Source organism: Thyridium curvatum (genome assembly GCF_004353045.1).
Source record: "Thyridium curvatum strain D216 chromosome Unknown NODE_61_length_262293_cov_79.419913, whole genome shotgun sequence".
In the NCBI taxonomy this organism is placed as follows: Eukaryota; Fungi; Ascomycota; class Sordariomycetes; order Thyridiales; family Thyridiaceae; genus Thyridium; species Thyridium curvatum.
In genome coordinates, this window is record NW_022156816.1 from 102,211 (window position 1) to 125,261 (window position 23,051).

The window sequence follows — 23,051 nt, forward strand, 5'->3', positions numbered from 1 at the left end:
TAACTACCCTTCAGTAACAAATCATCAACTTACCTCTCCTATACCCTCTTTGCTAAGCGACTATGGCCACCCCATATATCCCCGGCCGCCTAGAGGGCAAGGTCGCCTTGGTGACAGGTTCCGGTCGCGGAATCGGTGCTGCGATTGCAATTCATCTGGCCAAGCTGGGCGCAAAAGTCGTCGTCAACTACGCAAACTCGTCCGAGTCGGCCGAGAAGGTCGTGCGCGAGATCAAGGACCTCGGCACCGACGCCGTCGCCATCAAAGCCGATGTGCGTCAGGTGCCTCAGACTGTCAAGCTCTTTGACGAGGCCGTCGGCATCTTCGGCCCGCTCGATATCGTCGTCAGCAACTCGGGCGTCGTCAGCTTCGGGCACCTCAAGGAGGTGACCGAGGAGGAGTTCGACCGCGTCTTCAGCCTCAACACACGTGGGCAGTTTTTCGTCGCGCGCGAGGCGTACCGCTGCCTGCGCGAGGGAGGTCGGATCATCCTCACCTCGTCCAACACCTCCAAGGACTTCAGTGTGCCCCGCCACTCTCTCTACTCCGGGTCCAAGGGCGCCATTGACTCCTTCGTTCGCATTCTGTCCAAGGATTGCGGCGACAAGAAGATCACTGTCAATGCCGTGGCTCCTGGCGGAACGGTGACGGACATGTTTCACGCCGTGTCGCAGCATTACATCCCCGACGGCGAGAAGTATACGCCCGAGGAGCGGCAGCAGATGGCTGCTTTCGCGTCTCCTCTCCACCGAAATGGATTCCCCGAGGATGTGGCCCGTGTCGTGGGCTTTCTGGCCAGCAGGGAGGCCGAGTGGGTTAACGGCAAAGTCATCACACTGGATGGAGGAGCAGCTTGAATGAGAAAGACATACAATTTTATCTAGAAGCTAGCTACTAGGGACTAAGCCGTCATCGACAATCTGGACTAATGATACTGTTTCGTTATATCTAAGGAGTGATGAGTACCTGCACGCATGGTCCAGCCATTTCAGCCGCTGCGTCAAACGCTTGTGAAAATTGCTCCAACGGAAATGTCCCTACTGTTCTGATGCCGCGGAGGCTTAGGTATCCAGCCTCAAGCAGCCGGATCATCACCCTCATGTCTTCCACAGAGTACATCCACCTTGGCTTGAGAGTGATATCGTTGATAAGCATGTGCATCATGGGCATCGGGAGGCCATCATGAACACCCATCATGCTAACTCGCCCTCCGAGACGAAGCGAGTGGATGCAGCTCCTGAAGTGTGTGCTGGTGAAAGCCTTCCCCGGTGAAATATCGAAGAACACATCCGCTGGGCCGTCTCGTGTAAGCTCTTTGATATCGGCATCCATATCGCCGGTGTTGAGAACAGTTCTGATTCTCCCTTTGGGGCCATATGCCTTGATCTTTTCGAGCTTTGCAGCATCCCGGCCCATCGCGATGACCTGTGCTCCCATAGCCAGGGCAGCAAGTACAGCGGCGCTGCCGTAGGCGCCCGTGGCGGGAGTGACGATAACCTTCTCACCGGCCTGGACGTTGACGCTGCGAAGTCCACCAAAGGGGACAGAAATGTAGAAGAGAAAGGCGAGGTCTTCGATTGTGTAGCCAAGACCACCATCAGCCGGGCTTCCGCACAGCCGAGCCTCGTTCAAAAGGTGGCAGTTCTCCAATGGCACCTTGGCATATTCGGCGAAAGTGCTGTCGCGCCACTCGCCCTCAAGCAAGACATTGCTGGCGGCGTTCATGCCAGCACTGAGGCCGGAGAGGCACCGCGCCTCTGGGCTATCCCGGCCGTTTATGAAGCAGTCAAAGAACACAAGCTGACCAGGTTTGAGAACAGTGGCATCCGGCCCAACAGCAGAGACTCGACCGATAGAGGTAAGTCCCGGCACGAGAGGGGTGGGATATGGGTACGGTTTCCTGCCACTGTAGACCTTGCCTGCATAAGTAAGCACACCAACGGCTAAGACACGTAGCACTGCGCTTCCAGGGCCTGCTTTTGGTGTCGGCCGTTGGACGACGGCGATGTCGTAGGGGTCGCGAGTTGAATTGAGCAGCAATGCCTTGTGGGTGGCGGGAATCGCAGCGTCTATAGAATCCATGATGAAGAATTCCTTGAGAAGGACTCAATGATTTGATCAAGCATGTCTGAGGAACGAATTCTCCATGACGGTATATATACCTTGCTCTTCTGAGGTAATGGTCTAGCCATCATCAAGCTAGGTGCGTGGTATTGCAGTTCTCATAGCCATTGAAGCCGGACTTAAATTGCCCTCATTTATCACCTTAGCTATGTTTGGATGTGTCTGGCAATGTACTAGTCTACCAATCTAGCTGGTGTTTCGAACTATCTCTGAGCATGGAGATATGTAGCTTTATTTCCGGTCGATCGCAGGGTTCCGGTCCCAAAACCCATACTTTTAAATCCGTCCAAATTTCTCCTCTCCCCCATTTGGGCGGAAGAGCGAGGGCGACCGCAATCTCTTTCCAGATGACGAAAGAATCATGTCGAAAATGAATAGCGATTCTGGCTATCAGATCGATCAGTGCCCGGACAATCGGGAACAGACACTGGAATATGGCGGGGATAGCGTGCCGGCCAGATCCAATACGCGAGCCGAGGAATGGATGCCCAGGTCTTGTTATACTTGCAGTCGGAAGAAGATACGCTGTGATAAGCAAGAGACTTGTTCATCGTGTGCGCGGTCCGGCGTTGCGTGCACATACCCGCCGCGAGGCCCTCGTGTAAGACGCACGCGCAAGGCTATCATCAAGGACAAAGCTGCACGCATCGCTTACCTCGAGCAAAGTCTGGCGGAGGCAACAGCCAAGTTGGCTGTTGTGAACTGGCAGTCTAGTTCGCCTGAATCAATTTCGCATACGGGCACGACGAATATGTGTTGCTCTATACGAAGAATCGCGGTCGACGAGAGGATCGGTTGCAAGCAAGATGTGCTGCTACAGCAGGGGGGATCGAGCCAATACTACAACGAGACACTCCTATGTCGGGTCATCGAAGTGAGACAAACAGCTTTTGCCAGCAAGTGATGCATTCTAACAGATCTTGGAGGAGCAGTACACCGACAAGACGCCCGCTAGTTCTACGCAAGAGTTACCACTGGCGCCGTCGGCATTGCTTTTCGATGCTCGCGGTATTCTGTCCTCGCCGATTCCCTCATTGCCACCATGCAGCCTCCATCCGCCAACGCCGATCGCAATAAGCCTCTGGAATATATACACGAGCAATGTCGAAGGCGTTCTGGGCCTAAAGCTTCTGCATATCCCAACTGACGAAATCAAAGTCTACTCGGTCATTGACGAGCCTAGTTCATCGCCTCTATACGACCTTGCATTGTGCTATGCTGTCTACTTCGCATCATTAGTGAGTCTGGATGGCGCCGAGGCTCGCGCAATCTTGGGTCGCGATAAGGCCTCACAACTACTAGACCTGAAGCTTGGGCTAGAACAGTCACTTTCCCAGGCAGACTTTCTCAATAAGCCGAATGTCGTGGGCCTACAAGCTTTGGCAATCTATCTTGTTAGTACAATATCACATCTTCTTAGATACAGTTCAGCTAATCAATATCCAGTCCGCTCTGCGAGTGCACAATCGAGGCAAAGGGCTTTGGATCCTCAACGGTTTCGCTATCCGTATAGCGCAATCACTTGGGCTTCACCGCAATGGGGAACTACTTGGGCTGTCTCCGTTTCTCTCTGAAGTTCGCCGACGACTTTGGTGGAACCTTGTTACCCGCGACAGCCGCTCCAGTGAAGACTATGGTCTGGATCAGACTACTACCTTAGGACGCGATGTCGACATCCCACTCAACGTAGATGATGCTCAGCTATCCCCAGACTTGAAGTCACTCCCTCCGGAAAAGGCCGGCTGGACGGCCATGACTTTCTCGCTAGTCCAGATCGATCTTGCCCTGGCACGACAGGAGCTTGGAAGTGCTGCAGGCTCTTCTTCGAATCCACTTCCTGGTGAAGAGATCCGCATACAAATCATAAATAAGGCCAAAGCTAGCATCATCCAACGAATAGAGCATTGCAACGCTGTCGTGCCGTGCCAGCGAATGACGTCGACCTGCTCGCTCCACCTCCTGAACAAGTTCGACTTCTTCTCAAGGCAACAGTGGTTAGCTCTGCAAAACCGCAGATGCTTAGAAAACATTGCTACCGAGGACAGCCTAGTACAGGCACTGGAGATACTTGAACCTCAACTCTTGGCCGACAACGACCTCTTGTCGCCGTTCAGATGGGCGAAGAGAGCCTTCCCACAGTACGATATAACTATGTACGTCTTGTGGCATCTATGTGTGAAACCGGAAGGGTCACACGTAGATCGGGCATGGCGCATCGTGGATGAGGTCTTTGCAGCTGAGCACAGCGACAGCCTCGTTGGTGGGGTTGGGTCAAAAGGAGCTGTACTGGCTTCATTGCGAGCCAAGGCGATGGCGTTGCGAAAGGGTACAACAACTCCTGTTCCGCAGGATGGAGGAGTTGATCTCCCTAATTCTTTCGAGCTGGAAGTGGATAACTTCAATTTCGACATTATGGCAAATGAATGGCTCGCGCGGACGCCATGGGGGCAGTACATCCCATTCACTCCGTCGGTCGCACTCTAACAAGATTACGAAATGCAGTTCATATTCTAAGCATATCACAAGAGTATCTAGTGTCTTAGTAGTCTAGCAAGATGTGCCCAATGCCTTGATCCCTACTTCCAACTATATCGTTCAAGACCAATCACCGTCAAGAAGATCCTGAACTCTTTTCCCCTCTGCAATCTGCTTGTGGATGTCCTGAATGGTCCAGTGACTGAAAGTATGACCAGGCGGAATGTTTGTATTCTGGAACTTGGTCCCCTTCTTCAGATGCTCCGAGGCCTCAGACCACTTCTCCGAAACATACGCCTCCGGGTCGTGGCGGAACAGCCATTTAGGGTACCGAATGCGAGCCTTCTCCGGATTCTTGCGCAGGGCGTCCCAGTCAGTGGTGTGGCCCAGCGTCTGGGCGTTCACAAAAGCCACCTTCTGGGTGCAGCTCGCCCTCTCGTACCGCAGCAGGTTGTAGACCCGGTTGGCGAGGGCTACGTCGCCGACGCCCGCGAGTCGGAGACATGTGGCCAGCGTGACGGCGTCCTCGAGAGCCAGGGTCCCGCCGGCGGCAGACGCGGGGACGGTGGAATGCGCCGAATCCCCGATCTGGACGATTCGCCCCGTCTTCTCCGAGACCCAGTCGCTCTTGAGGTTGCGCCAGAGCAGGGGCCAGTGGATCAGGCTGCCCTTCGGGGCGGTGCGGACCAGGGCCTCGAGCACCGGGTGCCACGCAGAGTCGGACTTGTCGGCGGCGGACGCCATGGCCCGGCGCATGACGGCGATGACCTCGTCGGGGTCGACCTCGGGGTCCCAGTTCTCGCTGCGCGGGAGCTTGTCGGGGTCCAGGAACTCGTCGCGCGGGGTGATGCCCAGCGCGGCCACTTCGTCCGACATGTACAGCCCGATGTGCATGCCCGAGCCCATCCAGAACTCGTACGTGTGGCGGCCCTGCCAGCGCGCGCGGACCATTTCGTCCCTGAGGGCGTACTCGAGCGGGAACGCGGTGCGGTAGACCGACATCCCGCTGGGCTCCATGCCCGAGTCGCTTTTGCCCGACATCAATTGCTCCGAGCGCGAGCGAATGCCGTCGGCTGCCACGACTGGTTGGAGGGGGAGGCATGGGTTAGCTGGCATGTACCACCCGAGAAATGATGACGCAGCGCGGGTGAATTCAACCTACCGACGTGGGCTGCGCGGGACGAGCCGTCTGCCAGCACGACGCCTGCCTCCCCTGCGTCGTCATCCTCATAGTACCGTTCGACGCGCTGGCCGTACTCGACTCTGAGGCCCAGGCACGCGACCTGCTTGAGCAGCATGCGGTAGAACTTTCTGCGGATCTGCACGGCCCCGGCCTCGGGGAACCCTTCGGGGTGTCTCTTGGCGCGCTCGGCCACGAACTCCGGGGCATTGAAGTTGGGGACAGAAGGCCCGTCGATGAGCTCGCCGTCGTGGCGGTAGTAGTAGGTACCGGCCACGACCTTGTCGTGCTGCAGGTCGCGGCGCATCTGCGGCCAGTACCGCATCATCTCCAGTGCAGAGGGCTGGATGATGATGAGGTCACCTGAGCATCATGCTCCGGATTAGTAAAAGAAAACCTTGCCAAGCTTCGAAGGAAGCCTTACCACTATAGTTGGGCCCTTCATTGCGTTCTAGGATGCCGACCACTTCGTGGCCCTTCCTCCAGCACTCTAGTGCGGCGGTCAGCCCGGCGAACCCGGCACCGATGATGAGAACCTTGATTCCAGTATCTGTATCACGCTCTGGCAATTCAAAGGCTTCTCCGTGTTTGTTAGCCGTGTTGTTGTTGTTGTTCGAGTTGCCATTTGACTTCGGGGTCCAGTTCTCTGGGTCAAATTCGCGCTTGTCTCCGACAGCGAAGAACGTCGGCGCTCCGTTGGTGGCCGCAGATGCGTTGGACATTGTCACTAGCTTGCAGTGATTTTGCTTCCTTTGCTTTACACGAGAGAATAATGACCTAGATTACTTCTGCACAAGAAATTCAGAGCCATTTTGATATAGTTGTTTGGCCTCGCCTCATGCGTCACTGAACGACGCCTGACCACTTAAGCCCGATGTGTGGCACCAATACTCGATCGGGATAATTCATCACCGAAGCCATGGTATCGGAGAGGCCGAACCCATTTTTTTGCTTTTGAGATAATGGTTGACGCGTGCTGCTTATCCACACTTTCCACGCGTATGAAGAGACGAGAGGAAGAGGGAATTGCAAACGAGTATGTTGTACAACCAGTAGGCCGGCCGAATAGGTTCGGTCACCCGTTCCCAGCGTAGTGGTTATATCCATTTAAAGCCTTCTCCAGTCCAGAACTGATCCATGTTGATGCCGGCACAGCCTTGTCCCGGCATGTCCATCATGAGCCCCGCGGATGCCGGGAATCCGAAGCTCGACCCGGAAGATCCATAAAGCTGGCCGGTGCCCATGTCCGTGGGTGAGGGAAACAGGGACGACATGCCTGTGCTGCTACCTGGCGTAATGCCAAAGTTGGGTGTCAAGCCGGATGACTGCCCGCCGGGGCTCGTCCGCTGTGCCGCCGACGACCGGCCGCGGCCCAGGCTCGCCTGCGCATCCCTAGCCTGGGCGTCCACCACAAGGCGAGGTGGGGGACCCGACGGGCTATTCTTGCCCTTCGAGTGGGCCTCGCGGGCATGCCACGCTTGGAGCGTAAGGCGCGTGAACTTGAGGGCAAACATGATGCGCGTGCGGTGGTGTTTCGGCCCGTCCATGAGCGCCTCGTAGTTGTCGCACAGGGCGCCCCACAGCTCGTCTGCGAGCTCGTCCCCGGGCCGCTTGATCAGGCTGTGCAGGACGTGGAAGTAGGTGAGCACGGGGGAGTAGCCGGCCTCGGCGAGCCAGAGGAAGCCTTTGGTGAGAGGGGAGGTCCTGATCTGCGTGTCGCTCTCGAGCATGCGGATGGCCCACCCGTCGGCGATGCTGTGCTGTTCGCTGGTCGGGCTCTCCGAGGCCGGGCCTAGCCACTTCAGGTAGTACTCGGTTAGCCGGCTCCTGGCGATGGTGCTCCGGGTTGCCCAGACGGTCATGAAGTGGAGCGGGATCTCCATGTTGCATAGCTTGAGATGCCTGTCCTCCAACATTGTCTCCAAGACTTGGAGCTCGCCGCCCTTGCGTTTGGTCCTAGCGACCGCGTCCGGCGAGGGGCTCCCACCGATGACTTCAAGGTGCGAGACGCTGCGGCGCACAAAGTCGGCCAGCTCCGATCGCACGACGACAAACATGGCTTCAGTGGCAACATTCTCATTTGGAGCGGGTGGGGTCTTGACACCAGCCTGCATCTCAAAGTCGTTGAGGTTCAAGGGGACATGGCAGTTCCAGTTTGGGGTCAGCGAAGTAGACTTGTCCTGGCCTGTGATCTCGCAGAGCCGGTGCTCGAACATAACCAGACACCACCACAGCCTCCGATTCATCTCATGACCGAGTGCGTCACCGTCTGGGGCACCGCTGCTCGACTCGTAAGGCATGCCCATTCGTTTGGCAATGTGGACCGCCACCGTAAGCATACATGATAATGAGCGAGGCTCAACCTGATTGCCGAGAGACACCTGGAACAAATTAGAATGATGAGAACTCTATGTAACTATATGGATAGCACATTAGGCAGGGTAGATACGTACCAGATAGAGTAACAGTGCCGTCAGGGCGTCGCGGTTGTTAGATCTCCAAGGAGAACATTTCAGCAGGGCTTGTTTGCAAGCTACTTGATAGCTTCCTAGAAGAGTCTCCCTTGGTGTTTGAAAAGCAGCGTGGCATTCGTCATCATCAAGACTGAGAACGGCCACACAGTAGATGCTAAACATCAGCGCCTCCATAGAAGGACTGATGCTCTCCATGTCTCCGATAGCCTCGATGATCATAGGTTGTAAGGTGGGAGTGTGCGTGACTTTGAGCAGCGGGTTCACATTGTCCAAGTAGATCTGCCAGAGCCTGAAAATGTGTCGATGATTCGGATGGCAGGCGGCCAGATTAAAGCTTGGATTGGGCGCGCCGAAGAGAAGATGGTCGTTGGCGAGGGCCGCTTCTTTGACGCTCTGATCAACATGCTCGAAGCTGCTTCCATCACTATCACTGTCGCCCTCATCATCTTTGATCAAGGCCTACCCAACTAGCGTCAGTCGCGGATGGCATAGAGATCCCATATGGGATCCTTACCACTCGTTTGATGGATTGCCAAATATCTCTGCGGAGAGGGTATTAGTCTTGCGCAGGAGTCACGCGTTGGCAACACAGGAGACTCACATCGGCTCTTGGCTCTTGGGTGTAGTATCAGCATCCTGCTTTGTCAAGGCAAAATGCAGATCGTCGTCGCCATGTTGGTGAGTGCTATCAGGAGCAGTAGAGAGAGGTGCAGAAGGCCCGCCGTGCAAGGGTTCGAAGGGGATGTTGTTTCGCCTAAGCAGCCCCTCATACTGACGAAGACGGTCGAGCAGCTCGCGCTCGGCGAACCGACGACGGCGCTGGTGAGCCGTCGGCGGATGACAGGCCACCCCGGCCCGGACGCAGTTCGTACACGGAAAAGTGCGACTGCACTTCACCCTGCGCTGCTTGCACAGAGCACATGCCAAGACCCTGGCTGGCTTGCTGGTCTTCACCGAGGACATCGTTCGCGTAAGTTGCCCAAAGCATTGAAGATTGTGTCGAACACGGATCGTGAGCGCTACATGAAGAATCCGAGCAGCAAGCAATGAGTCTGAGAAGTTGCCAACATGCAGGCTGTCTTACAGCGACTGGCCTTGGAACGTTCCGGATCAGCCTGGTCAATGATCTCGCACCAAACTAAGGTGCGAGATGAGCGTCGGTCATTTCTAAAGTGCGAGTGCGAGCCAGTAAAGTGCGGGGTCCACACCTCTAGAGACAAGATCTTGGCTGATTCACAGTGGAGGTTTCTAAAGTCCGACGTATCACAGCTTACAGGTGAAGCTGACCGCGAGACCCAAGTGGCTGGCTGGGGTAGTTGTCAATCCTTACAAACAGGTCCTTGCTTACACTCGAGAGAGCCTTCGTTTCAATAGAACTCATCAGGCATGCAGATGTGCCAGGACGCAGGCCGCCCTTCTCACTCCACGGGTGCCTTGATACGCCCAGGTCCGATTTCCCCAGAATAGGTACCTATCCCCAAGATGTTCACTCCCATATCCGCTTCTTTAACTCAGCGATCGACTGAAAGGGCTGAAGGATTCGCCCTATCTCTTGATGATCAGGATCAGTGATCGCCTAACATCTGAGAATGAAGAGTAGTTTTGTGAGCGGCACGACGGGAGATGGCCGGTCTTGGTTTGCTGCGGAGAAGAAAATCGGGATGCCAGCTCGATCCGTTCAGGCGGCTTGGCCCGGTTTTCAGCGGGCGCCAACGCAAAGCACAGCGCAATGACAGGCCAATCAATCGGTATTCCGCGCTGGATCCAGTTGACGTTGGATGCTCAGTCGGGTCGGCAAGACCTGACTCCGGCTTAAGCCGATCTCGGCCATGCGGGGTCCCCTCCCGAGATAGCTATTTGTTGACCTTGAGCCCATCGCAAAACCTAGGAGTAGACAAGGTATCTCGAAAGAAGAGAATGCTACGTCGCGCCGTCTTGACCGCAATCCCACGCCGAGCTCCTCTTCCTTTACTAGCACGCCGTCAATTCCACGCTGCAGCGATCACCATGTCCAACGCCATCCAGACTGTCGTCAGCGACGAGCTGCCCGCCGCCCTCGGCCCCTACGTACGTCATCCCACCTCTCACTCATCACTCTGGTGCTGCCCACTGCCATTCAGCCACCTTCCGTCTCCGTCTCCGTCTCGGCGGTCCGGCCTCCAATTGCCGAGAGGATAGCACAGGGGAAAGACACGCGACGCTAACCCGATCCCTCCAGTCCCACGCCGTCAAGGCCGGCGGCTTCGCCTTCCTCTCGGGCAACATCCCCATCACCAAGGCCGGCGACGTCGTCCCCGGCGGCGCCGCCGAGCAGACCGACCAGGTCTGCAAGAACATCACCCTCGCCCTCAAGGCCTGCGGCACTGAGCTCCCCAAGGTCGTCAAGGTCAACGTGAGTAACCAAAAGAGAGATGATTTCCCTTCTCCTCTGAGCACCGTGGGAGTTACGTGGTGCGAAGTTACGTGGTGCGAAGTTACGTGGTGCGAACACGTTCTCATTACTGACACACACTGCCCAGATCTTCCTCGCTGACATGGGCGACTTTGCCGCCGTCAACGAGGTCTACGGCAAGTACTTTGCCCACAAGCCCGCGCGCAGCTGCGTCGCCGTCAAGGAGCTGCCCAAGAAGGTCCTGGTCGAGATTGAGTGCATTGCCGCTTTGTAAAGCGCAGCTAGTCGTCTGGGATAGATAAAAAGAATCAAAATCAAAAGGAATTGCGCCCCCATCGATGATAGACAAATGTCTGCCTGAATGATTGCTGAAGAATCCGGTCCGGCAAGATGATCTCTTTTTTTGCAAAATTCACATTTCTATATGCTTTCTCTACTGCTATGCCAAATGCCTTCCCTTACCCGCTACCTACGCCGCGACCTCGACCCTCTTGTCCTTGACGACGTGGAAGGTGACGTCCGGGTCGAACATGCCCACCTCGTTGTAGTACACGTTCCAGTGCTGCACGAGCCGCTCGAGCACCTCGGGCTCCTCGCCGGCCCTGTCGTGGATCTCGCCCGGGTCGGCCTCCATGTCGTACAGCTCCCACTGCTCGTTGCCGCGCGGCGGCGTCATGTAGATGGCCTTCCACTTGCCCTCGCGGATGGCCCGCAGGCCGAACAGCTCCCACCCCGTGACGGCTGTGTCCTCGTCGTGCACGGCCGGGCTGGCGGCGTAGTCGGCGCCGCGCAGGTGGCCGACCCACGACTTGCCGCGCACGGGCACGACCTCGCGCCCGCGGAAGGACGGGGCCGGGTGCGCGACGCCCGCGAGCTCGAGGAAGGTGGGCAGGACGTCCATGACGGTCGTGAAGGTGTTGGTGTGGGTGCCGCGGGCGGCGCCGGCGACGACGGGCGGGAAGCGCACGAGGCAGGGGCAGCGGATGCCGCCCTCGGTGATCCACGTCTTGAACCCGCGCGAGGGCGCCATGGAGGCGCAGGCCCACGAGGCGCCGTACCAGGTGAAGGAGTCGCGGTTGCCGATGTTGGCCAGCTCGTTGTTGTAGTGCGTCTCGATGAGGGCGCCGAGGCTCGTGGCGCCGCCGAGCATGGGCAGCGCCTCGAGCAGGGTGCCCTCGGCGCCGTTGTCCGACATGAAGACGATGAAGGTGTTGTCCAGCTCCCCGGACGCCTCGAGCGCGTCGAGCACGCGCTGGATGTTCTGGTCCACGACGTCGACCATGGCGGCGAAGGTCTCCATCTTGCGCGCCGAGAGGGCGCGCTCCTCGGCCGTCATGGTCTCCCACTCCGGGTCGAGCAGGCCCACCATGGGCGCCGGCTCGACGTCCTTGGGCACGAGGCCCAGCTCGATCATGCGCTCCAGGCGCTTCTTGCGCAGCGCGGCGGGGCCGTCGTCGTAGACGCCCTTGTACTTCTCGATCACCTCCTTGGGCGCGTGCAGCGGCCAGTGGGGCGCCGTGTAGGCCAGGTACGAGAAGAAGGGCTTCTCCTTCTCCTCGTCGGTCCTCGTGTTCAGGTAGTTGATCAGCTCGTCCGTGAAGGTCTTGGTGGAGTAAAAGTCCTCGGGCAGCTCCGTGCGGCGGTCGAGGTAGACGCCGTCCCTCATCCAGAAGGTCTTGGGGTCGGCGACGGCCAGGGACGGCCTCGGCTGGCCCTCCTTGAACTGCGGCTCGTAGTTGTAGTGGTTGCCGCTTCCCGGCAGGTAGACGAAGCCCTTGTCGAAGCCTCTCGAGCACGGCGCATGCTCCTTTGCGGCGCCGAGATGCCTGTGGGTAGGTGTCAATCAATATGCGCAGACCTTCTGCGAACAGGGAGCCTAGTACTCACCACTTGCCAGACATCATGGTCAGATATCCGGCATCCTGCAAGATCTCGGAAAGCGCGGCGACACGGAAGTTCAGGTAGCCCTCGTAGCCGGGCTTATCCTTGAAGAGCTCCCTGTTGCCCATGTGCTCAGCCATCTGGCCAAGCCCGGCGATGTGGTTGTCGCTGCCCGAGAAGAGCATAGACCTTGTGGGCGAGCATGCTGACGCGGTGTGGAAGTTTGTGAGGCGCACACCCTCCTTTGCTATCCTGTCGAGCGCAGGCGTCTTGATCTCTGATCCGAAGGGGCCGGTGTCGCTGAAGCCCAGGTCGTCGGCGACGATGACCAGGAAGTTGGGACGCTTGGTGGCGGACATCTTGGTCTGATCCCACAGATCGGAGGCCTGGCTAACTCTACGCAGATGTGATCGATCGGAAGGTCCTGGGACGTCACTTCTCTTCACGAGCTCGAGGTAAGCAAGGCAGTGTAGAATATTTATTTGACGAGCAAAAAAAAAGATAGAAAACAACTGAAGCCGCGCTGTTCCGCGTGTCGGACGGGAGGCGTGCTGCTCATGCTATCGGTGCGGCCTTAGTCGCCCCGCAATCAACAATGGGCCCTTGCAGGAGAGACCCCTCCATCTGGAGCAGTCTGGAGTCTGAAAGGCAGATCCGTAGCTTCCAGGACCGGCCGACCCAATTGATTGCCGTAGGACCTGACTCTGTCGTGGACCGATGAGAATCGTGGAGTGCAAGGGTGGGGATCTTAGCTCGCTACGTCGCGGAGGACGGGGAGGCCGGCAACGACGGGGAGCTCGGGGCTAAGCCTTTCCCAAATGTCTGGACGGCCCACAGTAGGAAGAACAAACAATTGATCGCGTGCCATACCAAAATGATCTTTGAGCAAAAGGGGGCAATGATTGGTCACTCCAAGTCTGTCAAGGAGTTTCTTCTTGGTTTTGAATTTCGTTGCTCAGCCCTGAAATCCGTGTAGTAGACCATGTATCGCGCCAACCTGAAAGCTGGGTAGACGCACTAACATCGCCACTTTCGCCTAGCACTCATATAACAAATTAGGATGTCGCATCTCACATCCGAATCGGGAAGCCAGCTTCCGGTACGGTATCCATTCCGATATGGTGTAGTGGCTAACATCCGGCACTCTCACTGCCGAGCCCGGGGTTCGATTCCCCGTATCGGAGAACTTTCTTTTTTTGCATTTTTCATCCTCAATTTTCCTTTCGTTGCTTATATTAGAGGACGCTGTTTCATTTTTTTGTCTTATTTGATATTTTACTCTTAGGCGCACATTATGCAAAAGGTATTTCCGATACCTACATTACCCAGCACGGTGTCAATGGAGTGTCCTGTGGGCTGTGGCCAGGACACAGTGAGTGTTCTCAAATGATTCGGTAAACACCCGAGCTCGGCAATAGTCCCGAGAACTAGTCACTGTTAGCGACCTATCGCATGGTGGGCTGCAGAGATGCGTCATTTGCAATGCATCCTATCAAGCACAATCGGGAATGGAATTTTTGGCTCAACATTGAATCCGGTTGTGACATTGACTGTGTTTCGGCGGAGATCCTGCTTCCTCGGCAGCCTCATCTGTATACGACCTGTGCGCAATTGCGCAAGTGGAGCAGAGAAAGCCGAGCTTCAGGATGGCTCCTCAGCCGACATCGACAAGGTCGGCCAATGCGTGAGAAATCTCCTTTCCAGGTCCGTACGAATGATTCCCGTAGCTAACGCCCATGAGCTCGATCAAAGCTGCATGCAATGCCGGCGCCGCAAGGTTAAATGCTCCGGGGACTGTCCTTGCCGGACCTGCCTGCGGCACAAGATCCCCTGCTCATTCTCGGCTCCAGGCCGAGCAAAGTATTCGGATACGTAAGTCGATCCCGAGACGCCGAGGCAGGCTACTCATGCGAACTAACACTATTGCGAAGCTATGTGCAAGGCCTTTTGACTACCATCAAGGCCCAAGAGCAGCAGATCAACAGTATTGCAAGTACGCCTGGTACGCTTCTCTTCAACCCCGACGATCCCGATGAAACATCAGTTGACTCTGCCTCTTCATCAGCGCCTATCACAGGCAACGCATTCACCCATGGCGCAACTCCGATATCACAGCCCGTTAGCACCCCTTCAACTCGTGGTGGGCTGAACGTTGATGGGTTGTCTCCTTCGAGCTCAGGTAAGTCAAATCCTTCACAGAGGGGTCGCGTGTTGTTGACAGTATACAGCTCCGACAGAGAGGGCATCCGGTCCCGCGTTTGAACTGCGTGTCAGGTCTCTCCTTCAACAAAGGCGTAGCGATGGGGCCCTAGATCCTCCTCCTGGCAGGCCGCAACCGAAATCTCTCCTGCAATTGCCAGCAGCATCACATGGGCTGTCGCAGTTCCTCCAAAATGCTCCAATTCCCGACCTCCCAACGCAAGCAGAGTCTCATCATCTCTTGAGCTTGTTTCTCACGTGGCTCGGAGTGAACCAACACTTCTTTGACTCTCGAGCCTTTGCCGATACCATGACGTCGCTGTTCCGGAGTGAGGCGTCGCGACGAGAAACGATGAACTCTGTTTGGTTCATCGAGTATTTACTAGTCATGGCGATGGGTAAGCTCATGGACTTTGATACAGAAGTCGACACCCCACACGGACTCGACTATTTCGCGGAGGCCATGCGCCTCATGCCGCCGATGCATCTCATCAGCGATCATGGCATCATCGGGGTCGAGATCCTCAGCCTCGTGGCTTTGAATCTTCGGTGGCGCGATCGCAAATACGAAGCATATTTCCATGTAAGACCAGATTGAAATCAAAAAGGCTATGGCGTTCCCGTGACTACTGCTAACGGCTTTGCTTCGGCTGTAGATCGGCATCGCCGTACGATTAGCTCTGACTCTTGGATGTGCTCAGCCTTACGACGAACAAGACTGTCTTCCATCAGAGCGAGCACACCGAATAAGACTATGGTGGACGGTGTTCATGCTTGACAGGTACAGACCAAACATGCTGTCATGAGGATCTTCAACTGATGAATATGTAGACGATTCTCGGCTGATCTAGGCTTGCCAGTGGCCGCTGACGACCGTCAGCTATCCACCGAGCTCCCTCAGGATGCCCCGGGTTTTCCTTCACCTCAAGCCATCATTATCAACGTCAGAATCGCTCGTACTACGGGAGATATCATGACATGTAAGTTATCCATTCCTTTGCATGTAATTCTCCAGGGGGCTGACCCGCGTCGCTGTAGCCCTATACGGCAACACATGCCTTACCCAGCCAGACTTGGTCCACAAAGTGCAAAACATCCTCAAGTCCTTGTTTGAGACTGGGCATTCCATTCCTCCTGAATACAGTATTGATCTGACTCGCCCGTTCCCGTGTGTGACCAGGACGGGCGGGTCGCTCTACCTGATGCTGTTCCAGGTGAGTAGCTCATCAACCTCCCGAAACCTCAGGCTGACTCCCTTCTTCCAGGCCATCATTCTCTGCACGCGGCCAATCTTACTCCAGAGAGTGAAAGAGAAAGTGACCGCAGCTTCGACCCACACCGCCTTGGATGTCACACCACCTGTGATTGATCGTCTTTGTATGCTCAGCAAGGAGTCTGCGATCAAAACCATAAGAATACTATATGCACTGGATAAGAAGCGCCAAATTGGTACGAGGACCTTCTGCTGTTTCACCCATGTATGGCGTATTATTATTTGGATGCGTGAGCTCACTGAAAGCGTTCCTCACAGCCCGTTTCGGCTTCTTCGACCTGGATGCCACATTCTCCGCCGCGTTGACACTAGTGATGTTCGGGTTTCTGGACGGCGTATCAGACATCGCCAATATGCCCCCTGAACTGGATCAGGCAGTTGACGTCCTTCTCCATCTATCCCGAGCGGGGAACAAGGCAGCAGAGCAGCGACTCCGGGACATTAGGCAGTTCTGCAGCTTCATCTGGCCTGACCTTCCGGTATCGGAGGAAGCACCTTCAGGTGCCAATCTCGAGAAACAATATACCCGGGAGGAGCGAATCAGAGGAAGTTCCTCAGCAGTCCCTGATCCAGGGATTGAGGTCGATAGGACCGCCACTGGTTATGGTGATCTACAGGACGCAATGGACAGGACATCTCAGGCCGACGAAGTTGTGATGTCAGATATAGTCGACTTCGAGAAGGGGAACAATTTCCTGGATCTCAACATGGAGGCGGACGGTATCTATTCGAGTTTCAATGACCCGACACTCCCTTTGACGGGAGTCGATGATTTGGACTGGGCCGAGATTGAGAAAGTTTTTACAGGAAGGCTAGCTTGAGTTGTACATTGATCATCTTGTGGGAGAAATCCTCCAAGAAGAATTATTGCATGGAACACGGTGATTCGCCCATTTCAGACTGGCATTGCAAACCCCTCCTGTTGCGGGACCATTTGAAGCAGTGTGAGATGCAGCAGTTGGTGAGAATTGCAACCTCCGTGCAGCCGATTACGGTCAACGAATCTTCTCCACATCATCTCAGACGTGAGGCTCGTGAAAGTCAGATGTCACTACTTGCATTGTATGGCGTGGACAATGTTTCCACATCGTAAAGATTTGCGTATTCAATTTATGGATGACTGGGACCAAAGTTGAACTTAATTCTCCCCATTCCGCAATCGTTTGCGAAAGTGGCGTAGAGATAGCTTCTCGATCCATGAGGGCGTCTTTGTCCTCCAGGTCTTGATGTTCTCCAAAGTCTCGACACAGCGTTTTGTAAGATCATCATCTTCTCCAAACATTTCTCGGGCTGTCTCGCAAGCCCAAGTACTGTACCTCCCCCGGAGGGCAGCATCGTCTCTAATCCATGTTGCCAAGGTTGAAACGTATCGAATGATTTCCCGCGCTAAGCTTTGTACAAGCGTCGTCTTCTTTCTCGCAAACTCCGATAGCGCACTATCCAGTAGATCCGCATATGGTGCAAAGCTCCCTAATTGTGCAATGAGGATGAGACGTGAGAGAAGGAGTTCGCAACCTGACCACTGTCCAACTTCGTCCCAGATGAGAACCGCATCATCAAAGACAAACACATCATAGCCCTCAAATATGTGAGATCCGTCCTCCTCGGGGTTGAATTGAGCCCGACTTTGCCTGTGCCGCGTCATCTCGATGAAAATGTAAATTCCCGCATCCATTATGCGAGCAGCAACCGGTCGCGTTTCCTCAACGAGAGACAACCTAATTGCCCTATCGGCAAATTGCGGGAGTCCGCCATGGAAACCCAGAAGTCCCTGTCCCGCTTTGCACATGAAATCCCAGAGGGACCGAGCCTGATCAAGTTGGCCGCATTCAAGGTGGCATATCGATAAACAAGCCAAGGCATCAAGGCAGACGGGTGCTTGGAAGCCATCGACCACCTGTGCTGTGACCTCAATGGACTCAAGGAGATATTTCTGGCCCTCACCATGCCTCTCTAGATCGCACATACCCTCACCAAGCTCTAATAGACACCAACTGAGGACCTTTTTGTTGAGTGGATAAGTGTGCCGTATCTCTGACAAAAGACGCTGGTGTATATCCACGAACGCTTCCGTGTTGCCCCAGGTATATAAAGCTTTGGCCAGACCCATCCACGCTCGCCTTGTCCTCAAATCTGCCCCCCCATACCGCTCTTGCGCCATGGCAACCCATTCATTTTGCAGCTGGATTTGATTGTCGAAATCATCAAGCCTCAGCACCTGGAGCCATTGGCTCATCGACAAGCGCCGTCGACGGTCCTCCGTAGTCCATCCGTCCTTGCCTATTCCCGCAAAGATCGCACGGAGGGATGCCGCCTTGGCAAAACACTCCTGATGCCCGCGATATATCAGTAGCTCTGAAAGCATCAGTAGGATCGCACGTGCTAAGTAACTGGTCCTGGGGTCCAACAATCCATGGTCCTTCTCCAGTTGCTCTAATAGAGTCTCGGCCTCGCTAACCGACCTGATTGTCTTTAGCATCAGTAGTCTTTCGGCCAACCGAAGGGTTGCGCATGCTTCGTAATTAATCTTGCGCGCGGTAGCGCTCTGTCTCCCACGCCATAGCTCGACAAATTCTCTGCAGAAGTCAATCGATTCCTCCGAAAGGCCCCTGCCCACTAGGCAATCAATCCAGAAGAGTCCGAGCTGGTACTTTATCCAGTGCAATACCTTATCATGGGTGGCGCAATACCTCCAGAGTCGCTCGCATATGCTTGGATACATGCCATAGACAGAAAAGGACTCCCTCTGGAACTTCAGCAACACGATCTCTGAAGCGACATTCTCACAGGGGTCTCGTCTCTCGAAAAGGCCAAGATGGGTCATTTCAGCGGCCGCGAGTCTCTCTTCCCAAGCCCTAGCGTGGGCTTTGAACGGCAAGCTCAGGGTCGCGGTTGAGGAAAACCAGCCACATTCCATATTTGGATCGTTGACTTCGTCCCAGAATATGTTGCTATCGTCTGCGGTTCCCCAGTGTCCCAGGAAGGTAGCTGCGAGAATGGCTGATGACGTCGCTGAATTGATCGCCACTGTCTCTTCACATTGCCGTAGGAGTGCCCAGTCTCTCACTAAAGGATGTAGAGACACATGCCAGAATTCATCGCTGGACTTGGTGGGTGGGGTCGTTGAGTAGACAAGTGACAGCGCCTTCATTTCACTCATAACCTTCCCAAATTGAACTGACGACCAGGATCCTCGCTCGTGAAATATGGATAACCAGTCAGGTATACCACCATGATGGACCACGCCATTGTGGTAGCTAGAGAATAGCTCCTCTGAGATATCCGCCTCGTCAAAATAAGCCAATAGAGTGAGCATCTGCGACTTTGCCGGCCCGATATGAGGCTGCTCCTGAAGAAGACGCATTGAAAGCTCCCAGGTAGTGAAGACGGACTTGGTCGTCTCTTCTTGACCTGGCAGTGTTCCTGTGTGAAGATAGTCCCAGACCGCAGGCGTGGACTCGAGAATTTCCCGCTGGTTAGCCTCGTAATGAGATAAGAAATGCTGAAAGGTGATGGAATTATCAGAGGCAAGCAGATATGCGCCAGCCTGGTCAATTGCCAGGGGGAGATAGCCCAGTCGTCGTGCAATGTCTTTTGCGTACTCGATATTGGTATCATCCCGAGTAACGCGACTGGACTTGTAGAGGAGGTTCACGGCGTCGTCTTCTGCCATGCCGTCCACCTCAAGGAACTGAGTATCGTCTGAGGTGAAACGCCGTGTGTGCGCGCTACGCGATGTGACAAGAATACTTCCACTATTCCCAGTGGGCATATAATCCCTGAGATTCTTGAAATCCATGGGGTTGTCGTAGTTGTCAAAGACCATCAACCATTGCTCTGGCCATTCGGCAAGCAGGCACTTGACATAGTTGATGCGGCCATCTGCATCCTGGAAACTTTGCTCTTCAGACTTGAGAACGTCTGCCAGTGCCTCGAAGCTCTGTCTAGTTGATGTTTCGTTGGATGAATCGATCCAAAATGTTCCGGAGTACCGGGTGGCTGCCTTTGCAAGTCCACAGTAGCGTAACGCGAGCTGTGTCTTGCCCTGTCCCCCCATTCCTTGTAACACAGCTATTCTCTGGATAGGTTCCGCCTTCTCATCAGGTTGAAGGGCCTTCGCGATGCGAGATAGCAAGTCCTCCTGGCCGACGAAGTGACTGACGAGCCTGTTTGGTACCGTCCAGATGGTCCTCCCATGTAAGTGGGACCACGAGGCGGACACCTCGGTCTTGTTGTTCCGCTTTAGACCGAGACAGCTCAGCACCATGGACAGCTGCGTGGCATCAGCGTTCATGCTGGTCATCAGATCCCGGAGCCTGTGGTCCTTTGCGAAGCTTCGAAAAGCGAGCGCTACACTCTTGAATGTCGAGTCTCCATCACCAGGCATGTATTTGCTCAGTATCTCGTGCACGGATCGACAGTGCGACAGGACCGTAGGCAACAGCTGTGATACGAGGGGTTTAATCCGCTCAAACTCTTGTGAGGATTGTTCGATGTGCTCCTTGATGGTTTCGGATGCAAGCATGATTGTGTTGGCATGGTTCTCAAAAGCTTGCAGGTAACCGAGCGCGTCGCTGGTTTGCTTGGTGAAGCTGACGACTCGGGTGCCGACGCCTTTGACCAGCCCCGCTATCTGGATGATTGAGGCCAGAAGCCCTACAGCTGTGACAGGATCCATGACTGCCACGAGGCTTTGGAATCGTCTGCGGGATTGCGCTCGATAGGTGTGAGTTGGAACGATCGCTTTGATGATGTTTGGATATGCGTCAGGCTCGACTGGTATGGAGGAACCGGGAGGAAGAAAAAGTCCGAAGGAGAGAGAGTTGGGCTGCGACGAAATTTCCCATCAGAACGTGAGGGTGGTGTGGCGCTTGCATAAGAACACTGCCACCGCCAGCAGTCCTCTTGCGCTGCCTGATGCACATGCAAGCAAGGCAGATTTTCTCAACACACCACAGAGTCATTGTGACCAATCCTCGCCCTTCCAGTAAACACGCTCTACAAGGCAAGTAAACATCGCACATGACCTATTCCAATTCACAACAATCTGGCTACCTTCCCATGACATGTACCAGCTCAAACGCATTTCTCAGCTTCTACAACTAGTGAACATGGTGATGATTACCCTGCTTAACCATACTCTGCTAGCACTTGGCAAGGATAGTCGCCTGCCTCCCCACCTCGGCCAACCGGCCCACAACCTCGACGTTCGCGTCGACGAAGCCGTACAGGGCATACGGTATCCCCACATCGTCGCAGAACCTCTGCACGAGCTTCTGAGCCCTGCGCAGGTTGTGCCTGGGGACGCGCGGGAACAGGTGGTGGACGGCCTGGAACTGCAACCCGCCGTGGAAGAAGTCGAGCCAGGGCGGGCAGTCGACGTCCATGGTCGTGCGCAGCATCCTCTGCGGGAACGACTCGCCCGGGCCCAGGTCGGCCGTGCTCATGGCGAAGTGCGACAGCGTGAGCTGCACGTGCAGCGGGGCCTGGCCCATGTGGCTGATGAGGATGAAGACCAGGCGGGCCCAGTTGGAGTCGATGGCCTTGTAGATGATGCCGTAGCCGAACCAGGCCCAGAACGCGACCTGCCCGACCACCTCCACGTACCAGTGCCACCAGCCGGGGCCCTTGGGCCGCGGGCTAAGAAACAGGTGAGTGTATGCTAGGCGGTACAGGTTGAACCTGCCGAAGAGCATGATGATGTAGTAGGTCCACGCCTGGATGGGGATGAGGATCTTGGCCAGGGCATCGTACTCCATGACGGTGTCGTAGTATGTCGACCGCAGGGACTGCAGCATCCGATGTGAGACGGCGAAGAAGGGGATGTACTCGATATCCGGGTCGTGCTCCGGGGAGTTGGTCACGATATGATGCACGTTGTGGTTCCTCTTCCACCAGCCGATAGACAGCCCACCGATGAAGTCGGCAATGAGCGCGCCTATGAGGGTGTCTACATGGAAGTTGTGCGTGATGCCCATGTGCCCTGCGTCGTGCGCGGTGAACGTGATCTGGTGCCAGAATGCGCCGAGAAACACGGCGCTCAGCGCGTACCACTTCCAGCGCAGGAAGAGAAGCATAAGGGAGAACAGGAGCGTATAGCGGAACATCTCCCAGGCATATGCTCTGTAGTTGCACTGTTACAGACCTTCGGCCTTGATCCTGTCGTTCAAGAGGCAATACTTTCGTATGATATCTTCTTGGGTGCGATCGTCCAGGGAGGGATACTTGTCGAGATCGAGGCGGATAGCCTCTCCCGTCTTCGCATCTAGGAATGCCGTACCATCGTCTACCTCTTGCTCGGAATAGGAGGACACCGACGACGGTGATGAAGACCCAGTCGAGCGGTGCCGTGCCTCACTATCATCAAAGATGGGCGAGGGCGATTGTGAGCGGGAACTAGCACTGCTAGACTCCGGTATGACCGACACCTGGTGCTTCTCATCATGGCTCTCCGCGGCCGAAGGCGAGCGGAAGATACCACCTTGTATAGGCGGCAGGAAATTGTGCCAATGGCCCTCAATCCGACCGATGCGATATCTATCCATCATAAGGCGAGCCTCTGGAGAGTGTAGTCTGAAAAGTTGGCGTTAGCATGGTTAGGATGTGGTTCTGTTCTGGGGCCCAACGAACCCATTCACTTCATCTGTCGCATCTCTGCCAACCATGTGCATGATAGCCTTGTCGCCTCCAGGATGGTACGGCAGCCACGCGTCGACCTTCATCACGAAGTGGTCCACGATGATGATCTTGCGTCCCTGGGCGATGAGGCCCTCTACATCGGCTCGGGACATAACGGGGTACTCCCGCTCGTTTGAGTTCGCCATCGTGATCCGGTTCACCTTCTCTAGAAGCAAAGCCTGTTTCAAGACCGTAATGTGTCGAAAGCCAATTGTTTGAAATACGTGCGTAAAACCTCACCGCCCGCACCGCCCGCCCCGCCCGCCCCGCCCCGTCCGCGGGCTCCGGCTGTATTCTGGGGCTCTGCAGGGGAGTGGGCATGGCATCCTTGTGCGTTGTGGGGTAATTCCATGAGAGAAAGGCCAAATTGATCAG

General features: G+C 55.5%; 10 protein-coding genes across 10 annotated transcripts; 4 read left to right on the top strand and 6 right to left on the bottom strand.

Moving 5' to 3' along the window:
• Window positions 1-62: 62 nt before the first annotated feature.
• E0L32_008901 (uncharacterized protein) lies at window positions 63-857 on the top strand (the record flags this gene model as incomplete). The annotated part of the gene is made up of 1 exon (XM_031143807.1): window positions 63-857. The coding sequence occupies one exon, from the start codon at window positions 63-65 to the stop codon at window positions 855-857; it is 795 nt and encodes a 264-aa protein (XP_030991590.1).
• Window positions 858-948: 91 nt separating this feature from the next.
• On the bottom strand, window positions 949-2,082 carry E0L32_008902 (uncharacterized protein; the record flags this gene model as incomplete). The annotated part of the gene is made up of 1 exon (XM_031143808.1): window positions 949-2,082. One exon carries the CDS (start codon window positions 2,080-2,082, stop codon window positions 949-951), a length of 1,134 nt encoding a protein of 377 aa, XP_030991591.1.
• A 1,084-nt stretch (window positions 2,083-3,166) lies between these two features.
• E0L32_008903 (uncharacterized protein) lies at window positions 3,167-4,608 on the top strand (the record flags this gene model as incomplete). Its single annotated transcript, XM_031143809.1, has 3 exons — window positions 3,167-3,227; window positions 3,283-3,518; window positions 3,571-4,608. 3 exons carry the CDS (start codon window positions 3,167-3,169, stop codon window positions 4,606-4,608), a joined length of 1,335 nt encoding a protein of 444 aa, XP_030991592.1.
• A 111-nt stretch (window positions 4,609-4,719) lies between these two features.
• Window positions 4,720-6,501, bottom strand: E0L32_008904 (uncharacterized protein; the record flags this gene model as incomplete). Its single annotated transcript, XM_031143810.1, has 3 exons — window positions 4,720-5,708; window positions 5,762-6,142; window positions 6,204-6,501. 3 exons carry the CDS (start codon window positions 6,499-6,501, stop codon window positions 4,720-4,722), a joined length of 1,668 nt encoding a protein of 555 aa, XP_030991593.1.
• A 375-nt stretch (window positions 6,502-6,876) lies between these two features.
• E0L32_008905 (uncharacterized protein) lies at window positions 6,877-9,241 on the bottom strand (the record flags this gene model as incomplete). Its single annotated transcript, XM_031143811.1, has 5 exons — window positions 6,877-8,160; window positions 8,233-8,712; window positions 8,768-8,795; window positions 8,855-8,938; window positions 9,030-9,241. 5 exons carry the CDS (start codon window positions 9,239-9,241, stop codon window positions 6,877-6,879), a joined length of 2,088 nt encoding a protein of 695 aa, XP_030991594.1.
• A 1,019-nt stretch (window positions 9,242-10,260) lies between these two features.
• On the top strand, window positions 10,261-10,919 carry E0L32_008906 (uncharacterized protein; the record flags this gene model as incomplete). Its single annotated transcript, XM_031143812.1, has 3 exons — window positions 10,261-10,320; window positions 10,472-10,645; window positions 10,773-10,919. The coding sequence occupies 3 exons, from the start codon at window positions 10,261-10,263 to the stop codon at window positions 10,917-10,919; spliced, it is 381 nt and encodes a 126-aa protein (XP_030991595.1).
• Window positions 10,920-11,114: 195 nt separating this feature from the next.
• E0L32_008907 (uncharacterized protein) lies at window positions 11,115-12,885 on the bottom strand (the record flags this gene model as incomplete). The annotated part of the gene is made up of 2 exons (XM_031143814.1): window positions 11,115-12,471; window positions 12,533-12,885. 2 exons carry the CDS (start codon window positions 12,883-12,885, stop codon window positions 11,115-11,117), a joined length of 1,710 nt encoding a protein of 569 aa, XP_030991596.1.
• Window positions 12,886-14,262: 1,377 nt separating this feature from the next.
• On the top strand, window positions 14,263-16,819 carry E0L32_008908 (uncharacterized protein; the record flags this gene model as incomplete). Its single annotated transcript, XM_031143815.1, has 8 exons — window positions 14,263-14,398; window positions 14,469-14,705; window positions 14,755-15,308; window positions 15,382-15,506; window positions 15,557-15,705; window positions 15,764-15,939; window positions 15,991-16,174; window positions 16,257-16,819. 8 exons carry the CDS (start codon window positions 14,263-14,265, stop codon window positions 16,817-16,819), a joined length of 2,124 nt encoding a protein of 707 aa, XP_030991597.1.
• Window positions 16,820-17,136: 317 nt separating this feature from the next.
• Window positions 17,137-20,676, bottom strand: E0L32_008909 (uncharacterized protein; the record flags this gene model as incomplete). Its single annotated transcript, XM_031143816.1, has 1 exon — window positions 17,137-20,676. The coding sequence occupies one exon, from the start codon at window positions 20,674-20,676 to the stop codon at window positions 17,137-17,139; it is 3,540 nt and encodes a 1,179-aa protein (XP_030991598.1).
• Window positions 20,677-21,142: 466 nt separating this feature from the next.
• On the bottom strand, window positions 21,143-22,822 carry E0L32_008910 (uncharacterized protein; the record flags this gene model as incomplete). Its single annotated transcript, XM_031143817.1, has 3 exons — window positions 21,143-22,121; window positions 22,179-22,571; window positions 22,629-22,822. 3 exons carry the CDS (start codon window positions 22,820-22,822, stop codon window positions 21,143-21,145), a joined length of 1,566 nt encoding a protein of 521 aa, XP_030991599.1.
• Between the last annotated feature and the right edge of the window lie 229 nt (window positions 22,823-23,051).